This window comes from Cetorhinus maximus, chromosome 8, assembly GCF_964194155.1.
Source record: "Cetorhinus maximus chromosome 8, sCetMax3.hap1.1, whole genome shotgun sequence".
Taxonomy (NCBI): Eukaryota; Metazoa; Chordata; class Chondrichthyes; order Lamniformes; family Cetorhinidae; genus Cetorhinus; species Cetorhinus maximus.
The window spans coordinates 45,671,568-45,697,844 of NC_135886.1; the positions used below are offsets into that span (position 1 = coordinate 45,671,568).

Genomic DNA, 26,277 nt, shown 5'->3' on the forward strand with positions numbered 1-26,277 from the left:
GGACAATGCTTGATTGGCATCACATCCACAAACATTCACTCCCCCCACCACCGTTGCACAGTAGTAACAGTGTGTACCATCTACAATATGCACTGCAGGAATTCACCAAGGCTCCTTTGACAGCACCTTCCAAACCAAAGACCACCACCATCTAGAAGGACAAGGGCAGCAGATAGATGGGAACACCACCACCAGGAAGTTCCCCTCTAAGTCACTCAATATCCAGACTTGGAAATATACCGCCGTTCCTTCACTGTCACAGGGTCAAAATCCTGGAACTCCCTCCCTAACAGCACTGTGGGTGTACCTACGCTATATGGACTGGAGCGGTTCAAGAAGGCAGCTTACCATCACCTTCTCAAGGGCAACTAGGGATGGGCAATAAATGCTGGCCCAGCCAGTGAAGCCCAACTCCCGTGAATGAATAAAAAAAAAGGACTAGTAATCCAGAGGCCCAGGCTAATGCTCTGGGGGCACTGGGTTCAAATTCTGCCAAGGCAGCTGGTGGAATTCGAATTTGATTAATAAATCTGGAATATAAAGCTACTCTCAGTAACAGTGACCATGAAGTTATCATCGATTGTTGTAAAAACCCATCTGGCTCACTAATGCCCTTTAGGGAAGGAAATCTGCCACCTTTACCTGGTCTGGCCTATGTGTGACTCCAGACCCACAGCAATATGGTTGCTCTTATCTGCTCTCTGAAATGGCTGAGCAGACAGATCAATTCAGGGGCAATTAGAGATGGACAACAAACGCTGACATTGTCAGTGATGCCCACATCCCATGAAAGAACAAACACTTTCTCAATCTGCCTGCCACCTTCAATGATTTGAGCACATCCCAGCTCCTTTTAAAATTGTACCCTTTATTTTATATTGCCTCTCCTTGTTCACATATCTGCAATAAATTTCATCAGTCACATATCCTCCCATTCCACCAGCCTGCCTATGTCCTCTTGAAGTCTATTGCTATTCTTCTCACATTTAGCAACACTTTTTAAGTTCTGAGTCATCTGCAAATTTTGCACTCAAGTCTAGGTTATCAGTATCGATCAAGAAAAGCAGTGGTCCTAATACCAACACCTGGGGAACCCTACTATATACCTTCCTCCAGTTCGAAAAACAGCCACTCACAATTACTCTCTGTTTCCTGCCACTTACCAATTTCATATCCATGTTGCTACTGTCACTTTCATTCCAAAGGCTTTAACTTCGCTGACAAGCCTGTTATGCGGCACTTTATCAAATGCCTTTTGGAAATCCATATACACCACATCAACTGCATTGCCCTCAATCAACTCTCCCTGTTACCTCAATTAAATTCATTGAATGGATTTTGCCTTTAACAAACCCCTGTGTTGACTTTCCTTAATTGATCCACGTTTGTCTGGGTGACTGTTAATTTTGTGCCAGATTATTGTTCCTAATAGTTTCCCCACCACTGAGGTTAAACTGACTGGCCTGTTGCTGTGTTTATCCTTACACCCTTTTTTGGACAAGGATGTAACTTTTTCAATTCTTCATTCCTCTGGCACCATCCCTGTACCTAAGGAGGATTGGAAGATAATGACCAGTGCCTCTGCATTTTCCAACCTTACTTCCTTCAGTATCCTTGGATGCATCTCAGTTGGTCCTGGTGACTTATTAACTTTAGGTGGTTGTCGCTGTTGGCTGCGTTCCCTCGGAATCAAGGATGATGTCCGTCAGGCTTGGTGAGACTTCAGATGACTGAGGAGCCCAATTTTGGGTCCACATGTTCTTCCGCAGTGGGGGCATGTTGTTGCGTAGGGAAGTGGAAATCGCAGCCCGGGCGAGGCTTCTTCTTCTTCTGCTGCCATGTTCCGCCTCGCTGTCAAGTCTCTGAGCCTCGAAGTGGCTTGCGCCTTGATGGACCAGGTGGTGCCATGTCAAGTGATTGGCAGCATTCTCCTTCCAGTCAGTGGTGTTAATGCCTCCGTGCTTTAGAGCGACCTTCAGCATATCCTTATACCTTTTTCTTTGCCCGCCCTTTAAGCGTTGGCCAATGGAGAGCTGTGAGAAGAGAACCTGCTGAGCGAGACGGTTTTTGGGCATCCAGATGCAATAGCCCTGTCCATCAGAGTTGGTTCTGCAGAATCAGAGCTTCGTGGAGGACACTCACGTTAGTCTGGCGGTCCTTCTATTTGATCCCCAGGATTCGACACAAGAGCCGCTGATGGAAGCTCTCAAGGATCTTAATGTGACATTGGTAGACAGTCCATGTTCCACTGCAGTAGAGGAGGGTAGCCAACACAACGGTTTTATAAGCCAGAACCTTTGTTGGTTTGCAAAAGTCCCTGTTGCCAAAGACATGTTGGCGCAGCATGAAGAAGGCAGCGCTGGCACAGTTGACTCGGCCTTGGACTTCCTCATCAATGGTAGTCTCTTGGGAGAGGTGGCTGCTGAGATATGGGAAGTGCTGCACGTACTCCAGAGCCACCCCAGCCTTTCTAATACTTGCCCTTTATCAATCTTTAGCCCATCCAATCTCTCAAGTACCTCCTCTTTCATCAAATTTGGCAATATCTTCTTCCTTGGTAAAGACAGATGTAAAGCTGTCATCTCATACTTTAGCTATATGTGCTCTTTCTCCATATGCAAGTCTCCTTTTTGGTTTTAATTGGCCCTACTCCTTCTTTTACCACCCTTTTATTATTTATATAACTATGGAAGACTTTTGGATTCCTTTTGTGTTGGTGCCAGTCTTCTCATTATTTCTTTGCTGCTCTTATTTAATTTTTTTGACTTCCCCTCTGATTATTTTATATTCAGTCTGGTTCTTACTTGTATTATCAATTGGACTTCTGTCATAGGCACTCTTGTTCTGCTTCATCTTACTCTCTATCTGTTTCATCATCCAGGGACAACAGAGTAAGCAGAGGCCCCACCAGTTAAATGTGGACTGGGTCCACCTTACAACAAACAGATGCATAGGATATTCCTCAGGTTGGTGGGCTTTGGCACAGGCCCATTGGCATGCTGAGATAGCTGCACCATTAACTAATATGATATGGAAGGCAATTACAATCAAGTGATATGGTTCATATGTGGAAAATGCTCTTACACAGCTAAAGATCATTTTGTGTACTGGTTAGTCCCTTTGAGTCAGATGGATGAAGATGAGGAAGAATAATTAGGTGGAATTTAAAAAGGGCTGCTGATTCACTGCCAGGCAAGAAAATTTTCACTCAACCTACTCACTGATTCAGGGAAAAGATCTGGAGTAAATACACAAAAATGTGAAGGCCTCCCTGTACGAGCATCGTATTGTGCTGACTAGAACTTGGGACTCATGCTGACCAACTTCATTTTACTTGGCAACTTTAAGGATGAGGGACTTCAGTTATGTGGAGAGTTTGGAGCATCTGGGGTTATTCTCCCTAGGCCAGAGAAGGTTGAGGGAAAAGATAATAGAGTATTCAAGATTATGAGGGGTTTTGATAGATTAAGTAAGACGAATGACAGGAAGGTTGGTAAGCAGATGTCACTGATTTAAGACAATTGACAAAAGAACCAGAGGGGAGATGAGGAGAAATTCCTTTGTGCAACAAATGGTCATGTTCTGGAATGCACACCCTGAAAGGGTGGTGGAAGCAGACTCAATAATAACTTTTGAAGGGGAATTGGATATATACTTGAAAAAGAAAAGAATTGCATTGCTATGGGGAAAGAACCAGGTCTTGGGACTAACTAGATAGCGCTTTCAAAAAACCAACGCAGGGAGCTGGGATGGACCAAGTAGCTTTGTTCTGTGCTAACCACTTCCATGGTTCTATGAACTTATAGCTATCAGAAAAGACTTTCATCTTCAAGTCTGTAAATGGAATAGAATGCAGAGAACTTTAATCAATTACATCACCTAGTCTCACACTTAGTGATTATTCTTAATACAGATCATTATAATTATAAAAATATACATGGTGATTACATACAGGATAATAGATCAGTTATAAGGCAGTACAGTCATAGGTTGCAAAATAGTCGGTGTTACAACAATGCGGAGCTAGACTCAACAGCAACAGGGACTGATGTCTCATTGAATTTACCCTTTGGATTGTTGCGGGACAAGCCAGTTTGTACCTTGGTATCAGGAATAAACCTAATACCAGGGTAGTAAGGGGCAAACCCCGTACCAGGGTATTATGGACAAGCCAGTGTATTACCATGGCTAAGGTAAATCCTTTGCTGTACCATATACATATATATATATAAAAATGACAAATCTTGTCAAAATCTATTCTCAGCTACAAGCAATACAGTTTTCTAACTATGTACTGGATCCTTGAAAATGGGTGCAATGAAACCCTAGTTTCTGAATGGATCTGAATGATAACAAGTTACCTACTATAAAACCATGTACCCTACCTACGGCTAACAAGTATCCCAACATCAAGGGATATCTAACTCAGCACCTCAGCTACCTGTGGGAGAGAGGTCTAGTCATTGACAGTGTCTGGGATAGAGGCCTAGTCAATGATGGTGCCTGAGACAGAGGTCTAATTGATGACAGTGTTTGGGAGAGAAGTCTAGTCAATGGCAGTATCTGAGAGAGAGGTCTATTTGATGACAGTACTGAAAGGGTGCTGCACTGCTGATGGTGCTGTCTGTTGAATAAAATATCAAACTAAAGCCCTGCCTGCTCTCTCAGGTGAACATAAATTATTCCACACCATGGGCTGGATTTTACAGTTAATGGTGGGGTAAGGGAGGCAGAAGGGGAGGGTGTGTAGTCAGCCATTACACGATGTCCAATAAAGGGTTGGCCGGCCAATTAGCATGGTGCAGGGAGCTGCATAGCAAATTGAGTGCCTGGGGGAGACACCTGGTGGGAGAGGGGTTAGGCCGTGAACTGGAAGTTGGTCCTGGCCACCAACTTGAAGGCTCCTGGCCCTCTCACTCTCTCCTCAATTGTTCTGTCAGCCTGTAGGACCTGAACAAATGAAGTATACTAACAGCCAAATGCTTTCACCATCGGACTCTGCTGTTAATCCATGTATGGACCTGCTTGCAGACCTTTTCATGCGCCCTTGTGCCGTCCCCGCATAACTGGCTTAACTCACTCCCGACGTCTTTCCTGTGCACCTCCCGTAAAATAGAGTGGACCACAAGAAATTGCAGTCTATTAGGTTTTTAACAAGCTTAACAGCTCATTATTTGACCTTTTCATGGGACCCACTCGCATTCTGTATTATCAGGGAGTGGCAGGGTGATGTTGAATTGCTAGCCTGATGTTATATTTTATGTAGGCATGGGGGAAGGGGGCCCACCTGATTTGCCTTTGTAAAATCCAGCCCCAATCTTTAAAGTAGAGTAAGGCAGTGCTCCCTGGTGTTCTGGCCAATACTTACCAATCAACCAACACCTAAAACAAATGATCTATTCATTTATTTCTTTGCTGTTTGTGGGTGTTTGCTGTGCACAAATTGCTTATTACTACACTGACTACACTTCAGAAGTACTTCATGGGCCGTGAAGTGTTTTGGGATGTCATAAAAAGCACAAGTTCTTTCTTCAGGGACATTTGTTAGCATCTGAATGCATCAACATGTTTGCGTGGAATTGCATGAAATTTTTTAATGATTGTGCAAAGTTTCACGTGAATGTGTTCGATGCGGTTGTTTTTCCTGGCATTTGTTATCCCTTTTGACTAGCTCCTCAATTTGACTGCTGCTACTTGCAACATAGTGGAAAACCCTTGATGCAATTATGCATAACATATCATCAGACATGTTAATGTACAGTTATTTATAAATCTCTTAATTAATTATATATTGATTCTATTTTCATGGTGCTAAGTACTTTAATGGTGCCAGGGTAAATTAACCAATCACTCATCTTAAAGCATTATCATTTTTCTCCATCTTGCCCTGGTTCCTTACTGCTTTTGTGGAAGGTTGCGCAGGCTCATGATCCTAGTAATGAAATGTATTTAGATGCAAAGTTTACAGTTCTGATTTCTGCTTCATTGCCAGCCTATATATTATTTGGTACCCATCATCCCAGGCATAGAGGAAATTCTCTCTTGGGCTGTATTTGATGCTGGCGTGCGTCCCATATCGTTTGGGGAAGTACATCAAAGGCGCTAGCTCATTGGTCACTATGCCATTGACGTCATACACACACTGGATCCGTGAGCGGCTGCGGAGCTTGCTGTTGTACACTACGTAAAGTGTCCCACAGATGACAAAGGCATTCTCGGCATTCTCTATGGGGCACGGCGTATCCCACATCTGCTCGATATCCAGTGTCTTGGGATCCAACCTGGCGAGACAGATGTGCTTCTCATTCTCTAGGGTGGCATACATGGCCCACAAACCTTGCTCATCTGCAGCCAGGTCAATGTAGTTGAATGGTGAGAGGCTATACACTGGGATCTGCTGCTCGGCAGGAAACATGGCACTATCTGTCACTGTCTGGTTCTTCAGGTCAAATTTGATCACTTGGAACTCGGGCTCATTTCTAATGTAATACAGGAAGCCTTTGTACACCAGGTGACCTGTGCCTGCCCATGGGTAAGGCAGTTTGATTTTCTTTGCTTTCATCAAACCAGAGAAGTCGGTGAGGTCCCTTATTTTGGCGAATTCATAGATTGTGTCGTTACCTATACCGTCAAAGACATAGACCTTCTCAGAGTCTGACATGAGGTCCCTGGTCCACAGGCCGGAAGTAGTCTCCAGCTTCTTAACTATTTTCATTGCTTTAATGCTGGCAATCATTTCTCTGCAATCTGGAAAGAGAAAAAGCCAAAAAGTCAAAGGGCTGAAAAGAAATTTTTCTGGAAATCTAATCTAGAAATGAAAACAATCTCCCTCCATTAACTTCAATGGATAAAATATAACCAGTCATCATATCGTGATTGATCAATTTATTAGACTTTTTTGAGGATGTAACAAGCAGAGTGGATTAAGGGGAACCAGTAGATGTAGTGTGTATTTGTATTTCCAGCAGGTATTTGATAAGGTGCCACATAAAAGGTTACTACATAAGATAAGATAAGAGCTCATGGTTTGGGGGTAAAAATGAGCATGGATAGAGGTGGGCTAGTTAACAGGAAACAGGGAGTGGGGATAAATGGAACATTTTCAGGTTGGCAAACTGTAACTAATGGGGTGCTACAGACATCAATGTTGGGGCCTCAAGTATTCACGATCTACGTTGGTGAATTGGATGAAGGGACCTTGGGTATGGTAGTCAAATTTGCTGACGATACAAAGAAAGATGGGAAAGTAAGTTGTCAGGGGGATACAAAGAGTCTGAAAAGGGATATAGATAGGTTAAGTGAATGGACAAAAAATTGGCAGATAGAGTATAGGGTGGGAAAATGTGAGATTGTCCACTTTGGTGGGAAGTGTAATAAAGGAGAATATTATTTAAATGGAAAGAGACTGTAGAATGTTATGGTACTGAGGGATCTGGGTGTCCCTGTACATGAGTCACAACATTATAGCATGCCATTATAGGTGCCGCAAGTAATTAGGAAGGTAAATGAATGTTGGTCTCTATTGCAAAGGGGATCGAGGATAAAAGTAGGGAAGTCTTGCTACAAATGTGCAGGGCATTGGTTAAACTGCACCTAACTTACGATGTGAAGCTTTGGTTTCATTACTTAAGCAGGGAAAGATATATTTGCAATGGAGGCAGTTCAGAGAAGGTTCACTAGGTTGATTCCTGGATGAAGGGATTGAACAGGATGTGCCTATACCCATTGGAGTTTAGAGGAATGAGAAGTGATCTTATTGAAACAGTGAGGTGCGTTGACAGGGTAGATGTTGAGAGGATGTTTCCACTTGTAGGGGGGTACAGTTTAAAAATAAGGGGTCTCCCCATTAAGTTGTCCATGAGGAGGAATTTCTTCTATCGGGGGTCTTAACCCTTGGAACTCACTTCTACAAAGAGCTGTGGAGGCTGGGTTATTGAATATATTCAAGGCTGAGTTAGACTTTTGAACTATAGGGGAGTGAAAAGTTATGCAGGGCAGGGAGGAAATTGGAGTTAAAGCCACAATTAGATCAGCCATGATCTTATTGAATGGCAGAACAGGCTCGAGGGGGCAAATGGCCTACTCCTGCTCCTATTTCTTATGTTCTCATGATGTAGAGTGGACTGCCAATTTGCTATGAGCTCCTTTCATGCCACTGATTTAGGCCAATTTCACCCCAACAAGTCTGTCCATTAAATAGCTTCTGAGGCTGTGGATTGTGAATTCAAGTCTTGGAGACTGGACTCCATAATTTCGGCTGACACTCCAGTGCAGTACCAAGGGGTGATGCACTTTTGGTTGAGATGTTAAACTGAGACTTCATCCACTATCTCTGGTGAACTTAAAATATCGCATGGCACTATCTGCAGAAGAGCAGGGAGTTCTCCCTTTGTCCTGGCTAATATTTATTCCTTCATCTCTATCACTAAAACAGATTATTTAGTCAACTGGGTGGGACTGCTCTCACCCAGTTTCTATCTTATCTATTCAATTGTAGCCAGAAATTCACTTGCAATAGCTTCTCTTCCTGCTCCCATTCCATCATCTCTGGTGTTTTTTAAAAATTCATTGGATGTGGGCATCACTGGCTAGGCCAACATTTATTGCCCATCCCTAATTGTCCTTGTTCAGAGGGTATTTTAAGACTCAACCACATTATTGTGGGTCTGGAGTCATATGTAGGCCAGACCAGGCAAGGATGGCAGATTTTCTTCCCTAAAGGACATTAGTGGACCAGGTGGGTTTTTACGACAATCGACATTGGTTTCATGGTGATCATCAGACTTTTAATTCAAATTTCACCATCTGCCATTGTGGAATTTGCACCCAGGTCCCCAGATCATTACCCTGGGATTCTGGAATACCAGTCCATTGACAATACCACTACATCACCGCCTCCGCTAAGGATCTACCCAAGGATCTATCCTTGGTCCCCTTTTATTTGTCATCTACATGCTGCCCCTTGGTGACATCATCCAAAGGCACAGCATTAGTTTTCATGTGTACTCCCAGCTCTACCTCACCACCACCTCTCTCGACTCCTCCACTGTTGCTAAATTATCAAACTGCTTATCCAACATCCAATTCAGTCTTCCTAAGATCAGGGCACTGTTTCAGTCCCTATTCCAAACACTGTTCCTTAGCTAAAAGCAAAAAACTGCGGATCCTGGAAATCCGAAACAAAAACAAAAATTCAAAAATGTTCTGGTGAAGAGTCATATGGACTCGAAATGTTAACTGTGCTCCTCTCCGCAGATGCTGTCAGACCTGCTGAGTTTTTCCAGGTATTTTTGTTACTGTTCCTTAGCTTCTGACTCCACCCCTGTCCCTGGCAACAGTTTGAGATTAAGCCAGTCTGTTTGCAATCCTGGTGTCATATTTGACACTGAGATGAACTTCTGACCTCAAATTCGTGCCATCACTAAGACCGTCTATTTCTTGCTCCATATCATTGCCCCACTTTGCCCCGTCTCAGCTCAGTTCTTGCTGAAACCCTTATTCTTGCTTTCGTTACCCCATGAGGCTTGACTATTACAACACATTCCTGTCTGATCTCCCACAATCTGTCTTCAGTAAACTTGAGGTCATCCAAAATTTTGCTGCCCATGCCTCAACTCACAGCAAGTCCTATTCCTCTATTGCCCCTGTGCTCACTAACCTACATTGGCCGGTTAAGCAACATCTTGATTTTAAAATTCCTTTATTTATTTTCAAATCACTCTTTGCCCTCACCTCTCCTTAATCTCCTGCAGCCACAACCATCTGAGATATCTGTGCTCCTCTCATTCTGGCTTCCCATGCATCTCCGATTTTAACCGCTTCACCATTAGCACCTTCAGCTGTCTGGGCCCTAACTTCTGGAATACCCTCCCTATACCTCTCCACCTCTCTACTTGGCTTTCCTCCTTTAAGGCGCATCTTAAAACCTACATCTTTTACCAAGCTTTTAGTCATCTCCTTATGAGGCTCGGTGCCATACTTTATTTTATAATGCTCCTGTGAAGTGCCTTGAGACATTTCACTATGGTAAATATAAATATAAGTTACTGTTGTTATTATTTCATTTCTGTTTGGGTGGCCTTGCTGTGCACAAATTGGTTGCTGCATATCCAAATTATAAGTGACTGCACTTGGAAAGTACTTCATTGGCTGTAAAGTGCTTTGGAAAATCCTGATTCCTTCCATTGCAAGTCCTATATTTAGATGGTGACGGACGGACAACTAGAGACCCACCAGTCTCACATCTATTCTGTGTAAGATAATCAAATCGATTACTGAGAGTAATCCTCAGGGGAAGCTGCACAATAATAAACAGCAACCAGCATTGGGCAGAATATTCCATTAATGAGACGAAGAGCGGTGATGGGCGGTTTTGGTGGCATCTGCCCCGCTGGCCATAATGGCGGGAACTCACACCCAATTCCACACTTGGAGGGTCATTAGTTATGCACAGGTGAGTATCAGATCAAATCACCTAGTGGGTCAGGAGCAGATTCGTCTGCCCGCTGTCAGCTGGCAGGGTTGAAGATCCGGGCGCCATATTTAAATGCCACTCCAACACATACATCTCACTCTCTTCAGCCCATCTGTCTTCCGGACATGTGCAGAGATGTCTTCCAGCCACAAGAAGAAAGCCGAGAGTCTCAACAAGCAGGCAGCACCCCACTTCACCCACCAGGTCCTTCAGGCCGTGATCAGAGGAATGCAGGCGCTCAGGCATGTCCTGTATCCCAGGGTTGCCTCCAGGAAGCACAGCAGCCTCACATCTCCGGCATGGGAGATGGTCGCAGAGGAGGTCAGCGTTACTGGCAACCATGCCCGAAATGCCACCCAGTGCAGAAATAAGGTGAATGATCTTGTCCGCTCCGCCAGGGCAAGTCATCTCTCAACCCCCTCAAATATCAAAATCTCATCAGGGCATCATGCACTCAAGCGGCTACTCTCTTCAGGGATCTCACACAAACATTAGCGGGAGACACATGTAAACACTCATTCACTCACCGAGACTATCACATCCAACATCTCATCCAACATATTGCTCACACTCCATCCTCTGGCTCTTCTGGGTGGACTCACCACAATCAGGGAACATGCATCTCACCCAGCCTCTGTTCCATCCCTTCTCATCACATGCCTTTCTTTATTCTTCATACAGGCCGGGCTGGCACACAACAGGAATGAGAGATCACAGACTGGGGGAGGGACGGCCGACATCATTGCCCTCACTGAGTTTGAGGAGGCAGCAGCGGAGCTGGCTGGGGAGGACAGGGATCACTCCTGTGGGAAGGGGAGATCGGCTTCTCCCAGCAACCTAGTACAGATCACAGCTCCATCACCTCATCAAATCCTGACAGTCACAGTGAGTCACATGCAGTCTTATCTAGCTCATGCTCATTAACTGAAACTCCATTTTCTATTTTCCAGGCGCCAGCAGATCGAGGCCCACATGGCAGTTGAGCACCAGTCAAAGCCCACAGACCATGTCCGAAGAGAAAGTTCTGGAAGAACCGTCATGACGCTCACACGCACCCTCCACCAGCTCAGAGACACATGTCGGTGGGACACAGTTATAGATTAGGCTCAGGCTCACTATCTGGGGAACACCTCACTGACATGCCCTCACAGCAGCCGGAGGCAGGGACAGCCCAGGGATCCCGCATTCGGAAGGCTGCTGGAGACCAGCCACCTGCTCAGTCCGAGTCAGATGATGAACCTCTGGAAGCGGCCACCAACTCAATGCTGGAGATACAACAGACGGTGGGACATCAAACAGAGATCCAACAGTCACTCAGCAGACTAGAGTGAATGATTGAGGAGTCCGTCCGTGTTCTGTCTGGTGTGATGGATCCAACATGCGAGCACCTCGAGGTCACCATGGGAAGGCTGGCGACCACCATGGATTTGCTGGATTTGCGCTTGGCCCTGTACTCCATGGCCATACACCCTGGTGGGCACCATCAAGATATAGACGACATGGGGATGAGGCATCTTGACCTCACTCCAGGTGTACCATCTCCTGCTGGAGTCAGGGTCAGGCCCTCAGGCACCCACAGGGAGGATGAGCGTCAGCTGGACACCCTGGGAGCCTCCTCTCAGGACACTCCACGGGTGTCGAGCCGCTTCAATTCCTCTCTGCCTGTGACCCCATCTACTCCAGCTGCTCAGGCCACTGAGGGCACTTCCCCTGAGCAGGAGACTCTTATCAGCCTGTCAGATTCCTTTATTTGCAATCAGTACATAACAGGTTAAGCACAGACCTTCATCCTATTACAGTCAGAATTGGGGTGTTATGATAGGGGAGTCATATTTTACCTCTCCTCACGTGGCCATAACAGTAGGAGCCTCCCAATTTCAATTCAATGAGCAATATGACTAGAGAAAAGAAAACATGAGGTGGTTTCCTGTTGAGTTCCTCATGTGTGTTTAAGTCTTCTTCCCGAAGGATCCTCCACCTGTAAGCAGCAGTTGTCCCCCGAGGTTCTAGCTCTTCGCCATTACCGCTGAAAATTCATTGGTTCCACTGCCATTGGCTCGTAAACTCTGAGTGTGGGATCCTTACTTGGGCCTGGAGCAACTTGCAAAAGGGCAGGGACAATCATCTCCTGGGGCATCTAATGACCCTGTCACTCTGGCCTGTAGACTACCAGAGCTAATTGCTGGTTGGCTGTGTAAGTAAGCACTAAAGACATTGGACAGATAGTAGGCCTTAAGCCTCTATGCCTGACCGAACAGGGGGCTAGCATCCTTTGTATATAATTACCATGGGGAAATCCTCTTATAGATTCAATATGTATATTTAGATCCAAAAAACAGCCTCACTATCCTGAGAATAGGCCCATTTATATTTCCAATCTCACTCTTGGCAAATGATGTCAACTCTTTGGCAGCCTCTTGTGTTTTCCTCTTTGTTTCAAAAAGTGCCAGAAAACAATTGATTAGATTTTGTCTTCAATTCCTGTTTGTTAATAGTTTCAACACTGGTTGAAAGAAACAATGGGTTTCGTTCTTAAATTGGCTTGATTTATCCACCATGTGGGCCATACTAACTCATGCTAATGTTTAATTCCATGGTGGCAATTCTGCTCCAGTGTTTTCACTCATTTGATGGTTCTTCATATCTGAGTTTAGATGGGGGCCTCAAAGCCCAAAGAAATTGTATCTCACACAAGCACACTTACACACACACACACCTACACACACACTTACACACATACACACACACACACGTACTGACCTCTACCGTGTAGAAGGACAAGAGCAGGGGAATACCAACGCCTTCATGTTCCCCCCCGAGCCTCACACCACCCTGACTTGGAACTATATCATCATTCATTCACTGTCGCTGGGTCAAAAACCTGGAATCCTCTTCCTAACAGCACTGAGGATGTACCTACACCACATGGACTGCAGCTGTTCAAGTAGGAGGTTCATCACCACCTTCCCAAGGGCAATTAGGGATGGGAAATAAAAATACTGGCCTAGCCACTGATGCCCATATTCCATGAATGAATTCAAAAATAAGTACATGAAGACATCTATGTACACACACCCGTATATTTGTACCAAATACACATACACACTTTCAAACAATGCTAACTACGTATTGCTGAAAAAAGAGATATTTTTTATTGTGAAAGTTTTTTGTCTTGCGCTCATCAATTTGCAAGAATACCAGATACAAGGGGAACAACAATTTATACTGCATGAGAACAGGCCTTCACCAATCAGAGCCAAACTGCCTGGTTTAAATTTCAACAGTGCTTGGCAGTTAATTGTCAGTCACCATCAACTGGTGCATTCTCCATGGCAAAGCCTTTACTAATCAAGTCCACCTGCCAGCCAATCAGCACTGTCTTCTCATGCAGTATAAATTGTTGTTCCCATTGCATTTGGTATTCTTGCGAATTATCTTGAATAAACTTCGACAAAAAAGTCTCTTTTTTGCTGCGATACTCCAGTTCTGTACTACCAAGTGCTAACTGCATAGAGAATAAGAGAGAAACCCTGACTGATTCTTCTTTTCCCTGTTTCCTGGGGAACTGAGACCATTTGTTACACATCCAAGGCCCAGTAGTGCTGAAATCACTGAGCTCAGCTCAGACTTGAGAGGGGTGGGGTGGAGACGGACAGGAATATGTCACAACTGGAGCATTCCTGGCTCAGCTTCACATTGTGCAACTAACATTACAACAATGACTACAATCCAAACTTGGCTGTGAAACATGTTAGACCATTCTGAGCTTGTGAAAGGCGCCATATAAATGCAAGTTCTTTCTTACTGAAACCACCAAGGGGCTTTCAGTGACCATTTTCTGGCTAATTATAATCATTTAGGAGTGTTTCAAAAACCAGTAGTGAATATGCAAGAATTAGAATGCTTGTGGTTAGTGTGGCTTTCATCCAATAATTCACTATCAACTATCTCTTACCTATCAACTTGTCATGCTTAGGTTTCTTCTTTTTCGGACCTTTTTCAACATTTTTCTCAATAAACTTGTCTTCTACCTCCACACAGGCTGGTGCTGGATTTTTGGTCTCTAAGTAGTCCATCTCTCGCTCTACACGTTCGATACGAGAAGTTGCCAATTCAAGGTTGCGTCTTAGCTCTTCCCTCTCCTTATCCAAGCCATCCACAAGAGTAAGGACCTGGTTTTTGAATTCTCTGTATTCTGAGGAGTACCTCTGCGTCTGATCATACCAGACAGCTATCCGATCCTGTACAAGAAAGAGACGGGGCTTCATTAATAACTGCCATCTATATTTTAATTCTGATCAATTGCTTAAGTACACCTGTGCCCCTGCCTCAGCTTATCTCTGCTGCTGAAATTCTGATCCATGTTTGGTTATCGCTAGACCTGACTATTCCAAAGATCTCCTGGCCGGCCACCCATGTTGTACCTTCAGTAAACTTGAGCTCATCTAAAACTCCCATCCATTTCTTAAGTTGCACCAAGTCCTGTTCCTCCATCAACCCCGTGCTCAATATCCTATACTGGCTCTCAATCCTGCAATGCCTCGATTTTAAGTTTCTCATCCTTGTTTTCAAATCTTTCTGTGTCTAAGACCCTGTCTCTTCCAGCCCTCAAAGCTACGCACCCCTCCAATTCTGGCCTCTTACGCATCCTTGATTTTAGACCCTCCACAAATGGCAGCTGTGTCTTCAGTTGTCCACTGTGAAAATTTCCCCCCAAAAACTTCTGCCTCTCTAACTCTCTCTCCACATTTAAGATGCCCTTGAAACCAATCTCTGTGACCAAGCATTGATCATCTATTCCAATACCCCCTAATGTGACTTGGTGTCAAATTTTGTTTAATAATGCTCCTGATTGCATTTATACAGTATTATTAAAAGAAAAGGGTCGTTGTTATTTCCCTGTTGGGGTGGGAAAAATTATCTTATTCAAGGCTTTTTATTTCAGATTCTGCGCCACTCACCCGCCCCCTTAACCCTCAGCCACTCCCTTAGATTTTCTGCACTGTGTCCTCTTCCTTGCCTGAATAGAAAGGAGGTTCAATGATCAGAGGACAGTGATTTAAAATAATTAGCAAAAGCATCACGGGAGTGATGAGGAGAATGTGTTTTACACATTGGGAACCTGAAAGGGCGGTGGAGGTAAATTTGATCGTAACTTTCAACAAGCTATTGGAGATATCCTGGAAAAGTAAAAGAATTGCAGAGTTATAGGAAACACCAGGGAGTGGGATTAGTTGGATAGCTGTTTCAAAGAGCCAGCATGGGCACAATAGGCCAAATGGCCCTCTTCTGTGCTGTAATTTTCTATGGGCTGAATTTCCCCCCCGTTGGGGGGGGTTGTGCAGGGGTGGGCAGGAGCGAGCGTGAACCCGATCGGGTCCGTGCCGCCATTTTACATGGGTGGCCCAATTAAGGCCCGCCCAGCGTGATGCTTGCTTGGAAGCGCTCAGCGCTCCCTGTGTGGGTGGGGGGGGGGATTCCCTGAGTCGGGACCTGTGCTTTTTTGCGCATGCACGCGAAAGAGCGCAGAAATCTCCCTGAGGCACGGAGGTGTGTCAGGGAGATCAGTTAAAGCATTTAAAAGCTAAATACAGAAAAGAAAATATTATAAGACATGTCCATTCATGTGACAGTGTCACATGAGCTGGGACATGTCAAGGAACATTAATGGAAAACTTTATTTAATTTACAAAAACTTCATGAAACCTCATCCCGCTCGTGGATGAGGTTTCATGAAAAATGCAAAGGCCGCCTGGGATCTTCGCTTGCCCCGCCATCCTTAAGGTTGGACGGTCAGCTCATTTAACTATTTCAATTAGGTTTTAAATGGCCCCAATAGGCCTTTGACAGTTCGGCGGCTGCGCAGCTGGCTTGGCTGTGCGCCCGCCGAACTGAAAATCTAAATGATGCGCGGTGACATCGGGCCGCCCACCTGACCTCACCGCGCGTCATTTTACACATTGGTGAGCGGGCACCGCCCCCACTCGCTGACCGGAAAATTCTTCCCTATGATTTTATGAAAGTGTCCTCAAGTTGACATCCTAATACCGTATGGTGGACTTAGGCATTGTGTCAGATTCCTTCCAATACTTCCATTCCCCACTGTCAGAAAGTTCATTTACAAAAATTCCTGTTAAAATTTCCATACCAATGGAGAATATGTCATTTTTGATTGCCTGGCAGTTTCACAGACTACCGAGTTGGGACCCACCCATTAGGACTGATAATTGAGCCTCTGCTGCAGATGGCTGCTCAGATAACAACAGTTCTCCATTAATTCAACCCTGCAGTCTGAACCAGTTCCTGGCTAGCCCCTCATTATCTCACTGAAAAGATTCCTTCCAGAGAGCTGGTGTGTTAAATTATCCATAAAAAATAACTACCCACTCCCCTGATGTTTCCCCATAGCTCTGTAATGCTTTTCCTTTTGCAGTATATACCCAACAGAATATTGTGGAACTGTAATGGCACATTTGCACAGGGATTAATGCAAATGCTTGTGGTTGTGTAAGACGTATCTTTGTTGTATCAGCTATTTAAGGCAAAAATTGTCTCTTTATTTGAAATATTATTTGCCTGTTAATTCATGTGTAATTTGCATTGGTTCTGTTTCGTGTTTAAGTAAAAGCTAAAAAAGTGGAAACTTGTTGGTAATTTCTTCATTTGGGGATCATTCATGAGTAACTCACCTCCTGACTCCCCAAAGCCTGTCCATCATCTACAAGGCACAAGCCAGGAGTGTGATGGAATACTCTCCCCTTGCCTGGATGAGTGCAGCTCCAACAGCACTCAAGAAGCTTGACACCATCCAGGACAAAATTGATTAGCACCCCATCCACAAACATTCACTCCCTCCACTGCCAACACACAGCGGCAGCAGTGTGTGCCATCTGCAAGATGCACTGCAGGAACTCACCAAGGCTCCTTCCAAACCCACAACCACTATCACCTAGAAGGACAAGGGCAGCAGACACATGGGATCATCATCATCTGAAAGTTTCCCTCCAAGCCACTCACCATCCTGACTTGGAAATATATTGTCATTCCTTCACTGTCGCTGGGTCAAAATCCTGGAATTCCCTCCCTAATAGCACTGTGAGTGGACATACACCACATGCATTGCAACTTTTCAAGAAGGCAGCTCACCACCACCTTCTCAAGGGCAATTAGGAATGGGTAATAAATGCAGGCCTTGACTGCGATGCCCACATTCCATGAATGAAGGATGTGATTGCACTAGAGAGGGTGCAGAGGAGATTCACCAGGATGTTGCCTGGGCTGGCTGGTGGCATCTGGAACTCACTGCCTGAAAGGGTGATAGAGGCGGGAATACCCACAACATTTAAGAAGTATTTAGATGAACATTTGAAATGCCAAAGCATACAAGGCTACGGGCCAAGTGCTGGAAAATGGGATTAGAGTAAATAGGGGCTTGATGCCCGGCGTGGACATGGTGGGCCAAAAGGCCTCTTTCCATGCTGTAAACTCTATGACACTTTGAATAAAGGAAATTCAGTAAATTTGGTTATTTAGTTTTACAGTCTATCTACAGGATTGTAACACCTCCCCTTTTTCTCCTCTGGTTGCCTTGTCCCACATTCATCTCATGGCTGTCAGAAACATCTGATGACCCATTCTTCAACCCACCAGCAGAGCAACCCACTGGAAGACAATTTGCATACCTCCCAATCATCAGTGTTTCACACTGACAGTTAGTGTTTTAAGGCCATGTTCAGGAAGTTGAGGGAGAAACAGGAGGACTGGAATGTTGGCCAGTGTTCCAGGGGAGGACAAAGAAAATGCTTCAAAGGACTCTGAAGCACTCCTTGAAGCGCAGTGGCATTGACATTAATAACTGGGAGGAGTTTGCTACCAATCATTCAAAATGACGACAACTTGTCCATCAAGCTGTATCACGCTTTGAGTCCCAATGTCTTAATAATGAGGCAGAGCAGCAGCAGAGAAGGAAAGAAAAGGAAGCAGATTTTACAGTCTGGATCTCACTACCTCTTGGGCTGTTCTGCTCCATGTGCCCAAAGACCTGCAGGTCGGTCATTGGCCTATATTCAGTCACATGAAGATCCATGGCAGAAACTGGAGACTCTGTGTAGCGTCATCCTCAAATTGAGGGACAGTCAACCATGACGACTTCAGTGATGTCAATACTTTCTTTCTTCCTTGCCTCTACACAAGTGCTTGGTTCCTCAGCTACACTCCAGCTCTGATTCCAGAGTCGCCAACTTTGGTTGAATGAATTCCTTCCACCATCGCACCTCCACGGCCTTGCCATTAGTCACCTCACTAGCCCATTATCACAGAGGCCCAGATTCCCACATCCAATTTTCAAGTGAAAAGAGATCTTTTACCTAAATAGATAATTAGTCAAACGACCTTCATTCCCATCTCCAATATTCCTTTTATAACTAATATCAAAAATGTTCAAACAAAATGAAGAAAACATTTATTTTAATATCCTTATTATTTTTTCCTAGCTTGCTTACAGCACTGTCCTGGAGATTAATTTTCAATTCTTGGAGTGTCTGAACCATTCCAGGAGGGCAGGCATCCCTTTCTAATCAATGCCTTTTACTGTTGGATCAGGCTAGGATCCCACTGTCCTCAAACTTCTGATGATCCTAATTTTGTGATTATGGACTGGTAATTGGTTGGGAGGTAGAGAATAGAGATAAAAAGGTGCTCTGATTGGTTGGATGTAACAAATGGCATTCCCTGTGATCTGTACAGGGGCTTAGCTTTTCACCATATATATTACCGATATGGATGAAGAATTAGTGAATAGTACAAATTTTCTGATGAGATTAAGTTAAGAGACACAGTAAGATGTGCACATGGGACCAGTAAGCTGCAAAGAAACATAGACAGATCAAATAAGTGGGCAAAACTGTTGAAGATGTTGTCTCACAAGGGAAAATATGAGGTGATCCATTTTAGTTGCAAAAATGACAAATTGGAATATTTTCTAAATGATGAAAGACCAGGTGGAACAATTTGGATATTGAGGTACACAGGAACAGCTGATGCACAGGTACAAAGAGCAATCAAAAAGCTAATGGACTGTTGGCCTTTATTGCAAAGTGGTTGAAATACAAAGAGGAAACCATAGGAACATGCTTTAGTCGTACAGAGCTTTTTCAGACCCCACCTGGAGTACTGTGATCTGTTGCGGGCAATTTATCTCAGGGAGGACATAAAGACCTTGGAGAGGGTGCAGCAACAACAACAACTTGCAGTTAAATAGTGCTTTTGACAAAGTAAAACATCCGAAGAAGCTTCCCAGAAGTGTTATCAAATAAAATTTGACACCAGGACAAAGGAAGAGATATTAGGACAGAGAGGTAGATTTTAAGGAGGAAAGAGAGGTGGGGGAGTTTATGGAGGGAATTGCAGAGCTTAGGGCCATTCACCAGAATGATATCAGGGCTGAAAGAATTAACGCATGAGGCCAGGTTACATAATCTTGGTTTATATCCGCTTGAGTTTAGGGTGATCTAATTAATGTGTCTAAAATAATAAAGGGATTTGATATCCTTACCCAAGAAGGATCTATTGCTCTCATGGCAAAAGCTCTGATTGTCTCAGAACCCAGAGCCTTTTGGGGGTTTTCCCATTACCCTCTGTATGACAAACACTTCCTGATTTCACACCTAAATGGTCTGGTTCTGACTTTAAGATTATGTCCTTTTGTTCTCAATTCCCTACCAGAGGAAATGGTTTCAATGTGACTACATCCTAACAAATCCTTCTATCATTTTTAATAACTCAATTAGATCACCCCTCAACCTTCCAACTTAGAATGAGAATCATTGAGGTGGAATGACCATTCTGGTAGTGAAGTGGTGAGGGAGGAAGAAGGGGATCAGTTTGAATGGTGGAAAAGGAGCATTAACAGGAACTGGATTAGAATGTGCAGATTGACAGAATGACCTCAGAGAGTTGAGAAGGAGTGTCTTAATGACCAGGGTTGTTGTGGGGGTAGGTGGTTGGAGTTTTGTGAGGGCGGTGGTGAGTTCAATTGGGTTAAGTGGGGCACATTTTCCACTTGGGCAATGATCTAATGGAGTGGGTAGAGTTCCTGTTATACAACCTAGCTGATTTTCATTTATCCTTTGACAAGCTTTGTACTTTAGACCTTGGAGCAGACTTTTAAATAAGTAAAATACTCCAGGACTAGAGGGGTTAACATGTACACAGCTGAAAACAAAATTACCCAGGGCTTTTGATTGTATCCACTGATTTCCTTAACATGGTCAGAATCAGAGATCCATTTGATTCTATTTAAAGGTGCTCACCTATACGGAGGTATGTTGCCATGGATACTAGCAGCTGTCCATTGCTTTTTTCAAATGGCTACTCTTTGCGTGAGCCTGGTCATCGACAGGCTGTTCAACTGTGAGGCCATCATAGTCTAGATCAATGTTCTCACTCAAAGCATATCTGATAGGATTCACTGAATGTAAGAACATAAGGACATAAGAAATAGGAACAGGAGTAGACCATTCGGCCCCTCGAGCCTGCTAATGGCTGATCTTGTGTTTCGATTTCCACATTCCCATCTAACCATGATAACCTTTGATTCCCTTGCCTAAAAATAATCTATCTACCTCTGCCTTAAAAAATATTCAATGACCTGCCTCCACCACCTTCTGAGGCAGAGAGTTCCAAAGTCGCACAACCCTCTGAGAGAAAAAAATTCTCCTTATCTCTGTCCTAAAAGGGCAACCCCTAATTTTGAATCAGCGTCCCCTAGTTCTGGACTCACCTACAAGAGGAAACATCCTTTCGACATCCACCTTGTCAAGACCATTCAGGATCTTGTATAATTCGATCAAATCACCCCTCACTCTTCTAAATTCCAGTGGAAACAAACCCAGTCTGTCCAGCCTTTCCTCATAAGACAACCCATTCATTCCAGGTATCAATCTAATAAACCTCCTTTAAACCGCCTCCAATGCATTTACATCCTTCCTTAAACAAGGAGACCAAAACTGCACACAGTATTCAAGGTGCGGTCTCACCAATGCCCTGCATAACTGAAGCATAACATCCTTACTTTTAAGTTCAATCCCTTGTTTAATAAAGCATAGCATTCCGTTAGCCTTTTTAATTACTTGCTTACCTGCATACTAACTTTTTGTGACTCATGTACTAGAACACATAGGTCCCTCTGCACCTCAGAATTATGCAGCCGTTCTCTATTTAAGTAATACTCTTCTTTTTTGTTCTTCCTGCCTAAGTGAACAACTTCACATTTTCCCAAATTAAACTCCATTTGCCAGATATTTGCCCACTCACTCAACCTATCTATATCTATCTGTAACCTCCTCATGTCCTCTTCACAACACACTTTCCTACCTATCTTTGTGTCATCTACAAATTTAGCTACCATGTCTTCATTCCCCTCATCTAAGTCATTGATGTAAATTGTAAAAAGTTGAGGCCCCAGTACAGGCCCCTGTGGAACTCCACTCATCACATCCTGCCAATCCAAAAAAGACCCATTTATGCATACTCTCTGCTTTCTGCCAGCCAGCCAATCAATCTACTATCCCTGCTAATATGTTACCCCCTGCACCATGGGCTTTTATTTTCCATAATAATCTTTGATGTGGCACCTTATGAAATGCCTTCTGGAAATCCAAGTACAGCATGTCTACAGGCTCCTCTTTATCTGCTGCGATGTTACTCCTTCAAAATACTCCAGTAAATTGGTTAAACATGATTTTCCTTTCACAAAACCATGCTGACTCTTCCCGATTGCCTTGATCTCTAAGTGCCCAGCTATAACCTCCTTAATGATCAATTTCAATAACTTCCCCGTGACAGATGTCAAGCAAACTGGCCTATGGTTTCCTGTTTTCTGCCTCCCTCCCTTCTTGAACAATTGCCAGGATTGGGAATCTTGGCTGATATTCTCCTTCCTAGCCCAGGGGACTGGAAGTTAAATGAATGGTCACTACCAGCATTCCAGTTCAGTTGGGGAGCCAACTGGGAATCTTCACCATCTGTTTTAGCTCAAATCACACCAGGCAGTGTGTTTACCAAGTCAACCACTGTAGAGCTCATTTTTGTGTTAAAGCTGAGGTTAAAAAGAATAAATCTTGGGCAGCAGATGCAATCTATGATGTAATAAATACCTTAAAATTTCCCTAGCATAGGGACACTGCTCCATTAACCATTTCTATCAATTATAACTCATATCAGTTTAACTTGCATTAAGTCCCTCCAAAACTCAAGAAAATAAGCCACGCATTGCACCTGCCTGTACTGTACAGTATTTAAAAACTGGACTATTATGGGTTATTTAAACATGGAGATTACCCTTCTTGTCATTTGATACTCCGTGCACCATGGCTGGGATTTTCCGGCCCCATCGTGGTGGGACTGGTCACTGGAGATTCAGATTTTCGGCGGGACCGGATGATCCAGGTGGTGGATGGAGACGGAAAGTCCTGCCCCTTGTGCGTTACATCTGGCCCATTGCTAGACACGCTTACTTACATGACTGTGCTTGTGTAGTGCGACCGTATAGATCCATGTGACGCAGTTGGAGCTCTTTCAAGATCTCCTTCAAGGATTCTGATTCTCTACTGTGCAACCCAATGAGTGGGAATTCTTAGGATCACTGGAAATCACTCAGGTGAGTTTAATTTCCCTCAGCGCCCTGGTTCATACATTCACATAAAGTTCCATTTTGTGCTTTTCGAGGCATGCATTTGTCTGCTTAAATGGATTAAGAGTCATGTTAAAATTGCATGCAAATGCACTAACCAGAGCGATACCAAAAATTAAATCCCAAAATGTTTTAAAAAAACAGTAAAAATTCACTCAAAGAGGCAGGGAAAATGCAGTGCTTTTAAAAATGCATTGACAGCTGGGGAAATTAAATGTTAATTCCAATTTCCCAACTCACCACCTTGGAGACCAAGAGCCGATAAAACTTTTAAAATTCTAATTGTTTCCTCGTTTGCAGATCAGAAACAGCACGATGAACGAGCATTGAAAGACTTACCTCGAAAGCAGACAGTCTTCTCTCGATGTATTCTCTGAACGAGGGCTGACTTTGCACTGACAGAACAATGGCTGAGACCACAGTGAGGTACTGGATCAATGTCCCCATCTTTTGTGAAGGTCCTAGATTGTGACTGTAAAAGGGAGCGTGCAGCTCTCTGAGTGTGAGTACTGAGAGTAGTGTGTGTCTGTGCTCTATCTTGAGTCTGATTCCAGCTCATGACTTTGGAATGCACCAACAGACAGGCAGGGGTCGGGGTTGGGGGAAGGATTGCTGGAGGGACCACACAATATTCTCAATCATCCACTTATTAATTCCATATGTTTTCTCCAGTGTTAGTTTTAATGGGTCAGGAATAAATGGATCGCAGCAGACGGAGAGCTTATAATCAATCCAGCATCATGATAGACATCAAGAGCTGCACAAATATTTTAGGCCAGACTATGAAGTACATTTTTAATTATTGCCTTGTTTACAAGCCACTATAACAACAACGACTTCTATTTATAGTGTGGATTTAATGGCATAAAATGCCTCAAAGTGCTTCACAGGAGAACAAAATCAGACAAAATTTGACATTGAGGCACATAAAGAAGTGTTAGAACAGATGAAAGAGTATGGTTATAAAGAGTGCCTTAAAGTAGGAGAGAGAGAGAGAGAAAGAGAGATTTAGGGAGGGAATTCCAGAACTTAAGGCCTTGGCAGCTGAAGGCATGGCTACCACTGGTGGAATGATGGAAAATAGAGATACCCAACAGGCCAATTTTGGGGTAGTGGGAAAGGCTTCAAATCACTTACCAAGGTCCATCTAACAATTGGACACTATACAGCCCTAATCCAGCTGAGCTGACTCACCTGTGCACCTCAAATCCACCAAAATGAAACAAGGTGAAAGGGCATGAAAATCCATGGCACTATTTCTTGATAAATGAAAGACATACATTTATATAGCACCTTTCACAACCTCGGAATGCCCCAAAGCACTTTACAATGAAGTTGAGTCACTGTTGTAATGTTGGAAGACAGCAGCCAATTTGCATACAGCAAGATCACACACACAGTAACATGATATTTTTAGTCAGGGGGAAGCCAGGGCCTCAGTTTAACATCTCATCTGAAAGTTGGCATTTTCAACAATGCAGCATTCGGGAGTGTTAATCCTGATATTGTGCTCAAGCCTCTGGATAGGACTGGAACCCACAACCTCTGAGTCTGAAGCATGTTCCTGATGGGAGGCTGGAGGCATAGGCTGCCGACTCGGCTCCATCGAATAGTATTCCAAGGCTTGGAGGGCCTTGGGATTTGAGTGGATGAGGGACCCCATGCCAATGGCAGGAGAAATATTTGAAGGCAACTTGCCCATTTATTCCTCCTCGAGCGGTGAGTCCCTGCTCGCCAGTCTGAAGAGGACAGGGAGCCCACCTCCTTCATAGGAGATGCCAGAGATAATAGCTGAGGTTAGGGATCTCTGCATGACAGCTGTATTCCTGTCACAGTGAAGAAGTGCTTCAATCATAAAATCCAGGCCTCTTCATGTAAAATATTAGCTAGAGCATGGTTCTGATGGAGAAACAGAGCAGAGATTCTGCTTTGTTTTGTGGGAATTAGGGAGCTCAGCACTGACTCTTTGGAGTTCCCCATCCCAGTGGTCCCCTATGGTTGTTGCTGAAGACAGCCATGTGGTTAGCTGCAAGCATTTTGGATTCATGTGGTTAAGTCACATCACTGCTGATTGAAATAACATCATTAGATGTAAGGACAAAGGGAACAGTCCAGTTACATGAGCTAAAGGCCAGATTATTGCTTTGAAATATTTTTCATTGCAAAGCCATTGCTTTCTCTGAAGCCAATAGTTCCTTTTGAATTAAAAATGACCCAATTTTTGTTTCCTTTGGAATTCTGGGCTGTAATTAGATATCCCACTAGGCTCCTGATACTCAAATGAGTTGACCTCAACAGATAACGTAAGGCCAACTTACTTTACACAATGTCTGGTATTCTGGGAGTATTGTTAGTTGCAGAAGGTGGCGAGGGCTGGAATAGCAGGGGCCAACATCCAAGCAATGACTGCCCATTGTCCATTCTGGCTCAGAGGGAGGAGTGGGAGGGTGTAGTGGTGCCTGGGATTTTGCTTTAAATGCAGCCTTCAACTGACACAGTGAAGTTAGAGCATTGCAGCCAAAGGAAGGAGGAGACCTAATGAGTCTGTGCACAGGCACCCAGCGCCTTCTTTGGCAGCTCAAAGTGGAATTGGTTGGTTCCTTGGGCGTGAAGTAAGCCTTAGACCTCTGCGCATAGTATGGCCCCACCATCACCTGACTGAGGTACTCTCTCTCTTTTATGACTACTATAGATATAGAACAACAACTATCATTTTATAATCAGGCAGCTAAGTCAGCAGTAGCGAGTGTATTTCTCTGATGACTCCTTCATATTTGTGAATTGGAAAGTGAGTTGTTATATGTTTCATGGTCTGTTCTTAGTGACCGCAGTCTCACATTGGAGAGTCTTTAATTTTCCATTCGTGCATAAAGTATTCTCATTTCCGTGGTTTGTGTGTACATGATTTAGAGTTGCCCATGAGCTAGCTTGGGATCTTCTACATTGTGTCTTTCACAGAATGTTTTTGTGCAACTTTTTGCGTACTCCACTTAGATTTCAAAATTCATCTGGGTGAAGTCACAACATTGAAGATGAAGTATATGGGTCCAAAAGAGCTCACACAGTTTTGAGGGGAGCTGTTATTTTCCTTTTGAATGGGGAGATGCTCATT

At 44.0% G+C, this 26,277-nt stretch overlaps 1 protein-coding gene across 1 annotated transcript; it reads right to left on the bottom strand.

The window, feature by feature from the left end:
* Nucleotides 1-5,795: 5,795 nt before the first annotated feature.
* LOC144683600 (olfactomedin-like protein 3) lies at nucleotides 5,796-23,717 on the bottom strand. The gene is made up of 3 exons (XM_078546784.1): nucleotides 23,505-23,717; nucleotides 14,430-14,715; nucleotides 5,796-6,747 (listed from the first exon to the last, which is right to left on the bottom strand). The coding sequence occupies exons 1-3, from the start codon at nucleotides 23,610-23,612 to the stop codon at nucleotides 5,963-5,965; spliced, it is 1,179 nt and encodes a 392-aa protein (XP_078402910.1). The 5' UTR covers nucleotides 23,613-23,717; the 3' UTR covers nucleotides 5,796-5,962.
* Nucleotides 23,718-26,277: the final 2,560 nt, after the last annotated feature.

What these genes read in the sequence shown, in the direction of transcription:
- LOC144683600 (XM_078546784.1), bottom strand. Translation starts at nt 23,612, where the DNA reads ATGGGGACATTGATCCAGTACCTCACTGTGGTCTCAGCCATTGTTCTG. An exon ending in GAAGACTGTCTGCTTTCGAG is followed by an intron (nt 14,716 to 23,504) that starts GTAAGTCTTTCA and finishes TTTCTTGTACAG; the next exon opens with GATCGGATAGCTGTCTGGTA. An exon ending in TAAGCATGACAAGTTGATAG is followed by an intron (nt 6,748 to 14,429) that starts GTAAGAGATAGT and finishes TTCTCTTTCCAG; the next exon opens with ATTGCAGAGAAATGATTGCC.